Consider the following 6,703-nt stretch of genomic DNA (forward strand, 5'->3'; position numbering starts at 1 on the left):
CACCTGCATTTTACTTAGCATACTCCTGAGAGAATTGCTTCACCTCTCAAAAGGGGGAACAGTTTCCACGGGCTGATGCAGAAAGTCAAAGAAAACAAAAAAAAGAATGAAGAATGATTTGTCTTCTACCTAGTGGGACATACATTTCTCTTTCTCAGTAGTGTGCTCTCTGCAGTATCTCCTGCTAAAATAAATGCTCCCTAAACAGTAACTTTTGCATCTTGAGGCTTTCTCCTGTTTTTGACAAAAGCTTCTTTCTGTCATATATATCCTATTCCATAAACATGATCAGGAGAGGACCATGATGTTTTAATTTTATTTTGAAAATTACTCCAGAGTTTCAGCAGATTTGTTGGTTTTATGCCTGAAGGAGTTTACCCGTCCCCGTGGTTCAGTAAATCTGTGGCATTTAGCTTTTGTACCTTTTAAGCTTCCAACTAAAGACAAAGCGCAGTGGACAAAATAAACTTGTTCTTTGCAGACCAGCTACAGACTTGGAGCTAGCAAGCCTGGCATGATCAACTTGTCAGTTTACAGATCGGAAAAGGTTTATCAGTGTGGTCTAAGTGAACTCTGCACTGGCTAGGCAGGCCTGGGTGATGAAGACACAAAGGGTAGGTCCAATAGAGACCAGCTAGCGCCAACATACCTCGTGTCACCAGGGCATCTGTGGCCAGGCAGAAGAATGCTGATGCCTGTTAGTGCCCACCATAGTGCTCCTTTTATGCAAAAGACCAGTAAATATGGACTGAGATTACTGACCTGAGTTGGACTTACTGACACTGATACAAAGAAGTGAGTGGCATCAGCCAACCATTTTCAGCTCTCTGGTGCTTCCAAGCAGGTCAAGCAAATGAACTCAGAAAAGGGTGCAGTGGGGGCTGTACTTCAGATGAGAACAAAACATAGTAGTTTGCACTTACAACAGCAGGACTTAACTCCTACTGTGAAAGCAATGTCCAGCAGAAGGGGCCATGAGGAGCTTTGCATCATTGATACCAATGCTGGAAAACCGCTTGACATGAGCTGGCCAACATGGGGAGCAGTGTAATGCCATGCCGCCACCTCTAATTACTTATGTTTATCCATAACATTATTTCACAGAATGAGCACCTTGAAGCAGCCTAAAACCAAACATGGCCTTATTCACTGGAAGCTGAATCCCTTGTAAGGACTGAGGCACTGGGCAGGGTGTGTTCAATGCCTTGGAGGACAGAAATCTGTAAGAGGTCAATTATTATGGTATTTTGGCAGAAGGAATTTGAAGAAAATTACACTTAAATCTATGACTCATCTTCTCCTGGATTCTAGGAACTTCTCCTCAGATTAAAAAGTAGTGTAAAAGAATTAAAGTGTGTTGGAATCACTAAAAGCAGGGGAAAATGGACTAAGTGGAGCCCTTGCTGAAGTGGGATCAGGTTTGGCTGCTGTAATCCAGGCAGCGATTAGCTCTAAGTGTATGCATGGCAAAGTTCAGCTACTGGCACCTGGCAAAGGTAAAACTGCAGAAACTGCAGCTGCTCTGGTTAAATGTGCTCAGAGAACTTCACGGAGTAGTCTGGATGGTACCAGTTTATAACACCACAATCTATATTGATAAGAAATGCTACTGAGAATTTGGTTGACGCTGTGCTCTTTTAAACTTCAGATAATATTTAGGCTACATCTTGAATCTGTTGCTCTGAGTTTTATGAATGATAAAAGAGATGGAGCATCTAAGTAGGAGTTGTAGGACTTGGCTTCTGATTATTCAGGTGACCCCATCTAATATGTATCTATTAAGCACAACCATCCTCTGAAGGCAAACACACTCCGATGAGGAGACCACGAGACAAGGGTGTATGAAAGGCAAGATAATATTGAGTTAAAAATGGGAATTCACCACTCTCCCTGATTCTACCTTAAAAATGGACCCATCAAAATTTCCCAGTGAAACTTCTTACACTTGGAAAAAAAACCCAATACTTCTTAGTGAGACATTATCTATTTGACTGAAATTCCAATTGGAAAATACATTAGAAGTATTTAAATATTTATAAAAGATTGTGAGAGTTTAAAACTTTTTAATCCTTATTCAGTGCTAAACTAAATTTTAAATTTCACCTGGGGAATAGCAGCATCATGTTTCAGTTTGTTCGAGTCAAACCAGTGCTAAACAGGTAAAATACGAACTTGCAAGTTCCTCCCCCCATCAAGGTGTTGGGTCGCTCAGTAGAGACATATTCCTGATCACTTTTTTTTTTTTTCTTTTTTTTTCCTCAAAACCAAAAGCTGTAATTAAAAAAAAACCACCCCACAATACTAAGGCAAGCCTATAAAGTGGACTACTGTAGAGTAGGGAGAAAATGACCTTCCAAAGTTGAAGGAGAAGCTGAAATAGCCAATAATTGAAATGTCACAGGAGGGACTGAGCTGTAAGAAAAAGCAAATATTTAAAGATGAGAAATATTTAACAAGTCACTGTATTAATTTCTCTGTCAGGTTCATCAGAAGCAAATATATTTCTATTTGATGTCAGGGACATCACATAAAATCTGACTAACCTCACGGGCATAAAACAACCTTGGAAGCCTCTTCAGCCCAGATTAGTTTTAATGCAAAGTCCCATATATTTTTCAGTGAGGCAGATCCACCTTGGTGTTGAAGACACACAATTTCATTTTATGAAAGTAAGTTATAATTGCTGTACAAATAACGGCTCATTCTTCCACCTTTTACTACCTGCTCTGAAGGAGCTGCTGTTCTGGCAGAATCCAGCTCTTTTATTACAAGGTAAGTACAAGATACTCCTGTCACTTGGCATACACAAGATGTATGTCCCTTCAGGGAGCTGTTCAGAGTTTTGCTCTTCTCCTTCACTGGTTTCTCACCACCTCTCCTCCATGGAAATATCATCGTGATTAAGCCAAGAATCACAAATTAAAACTAGATTGAGATTTCAAGGTGATTCCTTCTCTGTTTTCTTCCTCTCCAGCCTAGTGGCACAGGTTTAACAAAGGTGTATACTCTCATGTTTGCAGTCTACTGATTCAAAACATCCCTCAAATCATGAACAGCCTCGTATTCAAAAGGTTGGGTCTTAGAAGGACATAATTTCATTGATAAAAAAGTCTGGGAATAGGTCTCCAGACCGTCTGTCTATGCAATGCTCTGAAATGCTTAAGAACTCCTGTTCCTCCCCATTTTCACTAATGACACAGTGGGAATGAAGCTGGTTGGTGGCACGTGGCCGGTGCCCTGGTGAAGATGGATGGTCGGCTCCTGTGCAGTGCTCGCTACCTCCCTCCCCATTCTCCTGAAGCAGCCGGGATTTCGGGGAGCTGAGTCAGTGAAACGAGGGCCCCACTCCTCAGCACGGACCCATGACTGCGCAGACACTCCCGCAGTGCTCCTGCCCGCCGGTGCCTGCACTGCCTCTGCGCGCTAGGCAAGGGAAAGCCTCAACGGCTGTTATCGTTACTCATATCTGAAAGGTTCACCTTCACTGCTGCTTTTATTGGGCTAGCTTGTGGAATTAATATCTACATTAAATACTGCAAAACCTTAGCCCTAAATTTCAGTTCAGTCTGAATTTTATCTTTGTGTGCGCTACTCTTAAAAAGAAACGTAATGATCCCGTTATTTAACCTGGCAGAGTACACACGCTCCTAATAATATTAATGACAATGTCTGTTCCATTATGTTAACTGAAAAAGATGATTTGCATATGTTTACAGTAGCCCATAATTTAATTTACACACAACTGAACTGGTTAAATTTACAATGTAAATAGTAGATCATCTGTATGTACATCCTGTATTCAGACAGTTCCTAAATTATTGTTATATTGATATAAATCTCAGCCTAGGCTTGTTCATTGAGCACTCAACACATGGCATTTTAGTGACTGAAAGGGAAAAAAATTAAACAATTTGCATACTTCTGTACTGGAGCAAATGACTGCACTGACAAGGTCACCATGCTAAATTGACATCATCCACACCACATCCAACTTCTAAAAATTCTCCAATATTTGCATGGTGATGCCTGTAAAAACCTCATTAAGTGTCAGACTCTTAAGGTTTTTTTATCTCTTGCCTGTTTAATAAGCAATTTATTTTTTTAATTAAGAATTCAGTATGCTTTTAATTTACACAGGGAAAAAAAAAGCCTGAGTGCTCTGTTTTGCTTGTGGTAACATGGCTAGCTGTATAAAACACCATTTCTTCCTCTACTACATATATAATTGTATTTCCAAAAGTAACTCTCATTGAATCAGATAACTAGCAATTTCTTTTGTAATCAGAACCTAATTAGGTTGTTGTTTACAGTGTAAGTGATCAATAGCTTTTATTCTGGATCACACAGTGTCAAAGCTCTAATAATTGGTATTAAATGTAACAGAGATACTGCAGTCAAACCAAATGTAAAAAATCTTCAGAAAGTACGTACTATACTGGGAGGTTATTAAAATTCCCGATACTGCTTAAAATGTTTAATGTGCTGAATAGAAATGATATTTTAAAGAAAGCTTTGTGGATCAAAGATGGATTTAATAATTGTAATGTTTATGAATTTGTTTTGAAAATATTTTTAATTGGATAATGTCAGACTTCTGAATTATAATGCTATGTTCATTAGCATTTCAATAGGTTATACTATCAACTCCTTTTGACATAAAAGAATTTGATTTGTTTTTAAAATTATGAATCTCATAATCTTTTTTCTGTTGTCACTAGTTTTCAATAATTTGATTAGCTTCTACAAGAAGAGCAACAGGAACCACATGGGCTTTGCTGGTAATGATGTGCTATATATTTCTTCTCCGAAAGCAGCTCTGCTGCCTTTGAAAGTAATTTGCAGTTTCTTATCAGCACAGAATTAAAGAGTAATATTGTCTAATTTGTTATGTTCAGTGGCACGGAGTATCACAGAATTCTACCACATACACAGTGCTTTGAAACCTGTATTATGTGACCATAATCAAGAGTACATAAATGAATTTCAGAATTTATGAAAGTGTTTATTATTAGCTAAGAAAAAGCTCAAAAGATGAACTTGTCAACGGGTTTAATAATCTCTTGGCATGATGTGTATTTTGCACACTCCCAATCTTCATTGAAGTTTATAAAACAGTAATTTATACTTTATAGTTGTGTTGCAAATAACTGATCTGGACATTTCAGAGCAGGAAGGGGCATAATTGTGTAAGTCACAATGTAAATCTGTAAATTCAACATGATGAACTCCTTGCGTGGTGAAGTTATCTTCTACTTTCAATAAAAACAAAAACTGATTACTCTTGATCATTTAGACATAACTGCTTGTAACAGTCAACAAGCCATCACAGTAAGGTACAAAGACAGCCCTTAGGAGAAATGCTGTCTATTTGATGACATTTAAAGCTTTAAAGAATTCCTTCTAGATACCGCAGAAAATCATCATGAGCCAGCACAGGCTGTCGATGTCCCTGAATGAAAAGCAAAGTGATCAAATCACGTATACTGGCAATATTGCCATCCAAACCATTAAAACAATTTAGGGAACTGGTCTTGCAAACAGTTCATCATGTCAGCAATGCCAAGCTCTGCAGTAGGAACTACCAGGGTGAGAAAAGCCTGTCACATGGGTGCATGACGCCACCTTGTAATTGAAGCAACCATCTTTTTTTTTGTTGATTTTAGCAGTCTAAGAAATAAAACGCAGTTTAATTTATATCCAACTACCTCTTTTCCCTCTACAATGTTGTGATGAGAAGACATGAAGTTCCTGTAACTTTCTGAGCTGATATTATCAGCTCTGTATAAACAGATAATGCTGTTTTAGTAGAGCACGAAGATTGTATGTAATTTTTTTATTAAACAAACAGTATAATAACTGCACTATATTATCACAATGGAAGCACAGAAGACCATAGACTGTACAGCTGAAACCTGTAGGAAAATTTGTTTCTACTGCTCATCCTCAAATTTAATGAAATGTATCTTTATCAAGCTTTCAAAATGGCTGCTTCTTCTTAACTTAAAGAATCCTCACCCTTGTTAAGGCTAGATGATTATAATTAAAAGATAACTGTACTGTTAGAAAGTTCTATGCCACACGCTATTTTGATGAGAATTTAACTGAAAGACGTACATAATACCTGCATGTGTATTATAATGGCTTCTCAGCAAGGAATGCAGAATCACAGTACATAAACATTTAAAGAGGAAAATGCTAATACACTGAAAGAGTTTAACATCAGTAGCAATTTATCAAATTAAGAAGCTTCATAAAGTCCACTCTCTGGGAGAACACTCACCATTAGACAAAAACCTGGCATCCTTGATAGTCTGAAGTTTAATCAGTTTGAAAACCAAAACCATTCAATGAGATAAATAGGATCTTAAGAAAACTGCCATCCTCCTTCTCAGGTAAAAGCCAGAATTAAAATAATAATTATTAAAATAATCCAACCAGGTCGCTTTACAGGCAAATTTACACACTGTCTCTTTAAAACACCGCATGCCCAAAAGCCTTTTGGGTTTGGAATGTAGCACTGCACCAAGTATTTCACAAAGCCTCTAAATATCACAAGAAGCTTTTTTTAGAGAGAAAAAAAAAAAAAAAAATCCAGCTGACTGAAACTGTTCTAGCAGGAGTGCCTCAGCTTAGCTCCCAGACTTGGAATTCCAGATAAACAACAGAGGACAGGAAACAGATTTTTTTTTTTTTTTTTTTTTTT

General features: G+C 37.9%; 1 protein-coding gene across 1 annotated transcript in view; it reads right to left on the reverse strand.

Annotated features, from left to right (window-relative positions):
• Positions 1-5,386: 5,386 nt before the first annotated feature.
• Positions 5,387-6,703, reverse strand: part of GFRA1 (GDNF family receptor alpha 1) — a 144,782-nt gene continuing 143,465 nt past the window's right edge. Inside the window, exon 9 of the mRNA XM_026851526.1 lies at positions 5,387-5,449. Within this exon, the coding sequence (XP_026707327.1) occupies positions 5,387-5,449 (63 nt within the window). The remainder of the gene's footprint in view (positions 5,450-6,703) is intronic.

The sequence above is a fragment of the Athene cunicularia genome (assembly GCF_003259725.1).
Source record: "Athene cunicularia isolate RWA chromosome 6 unlocalized genomic scaffold, athCun1 chr6_part1, whole genome shotgun sequence".
Lineage (NCBI taxonomy): Eukaryota > Metazoa > Chordata > Aves > Strigiformes > Strigidae > Athene > Athene cunicularia.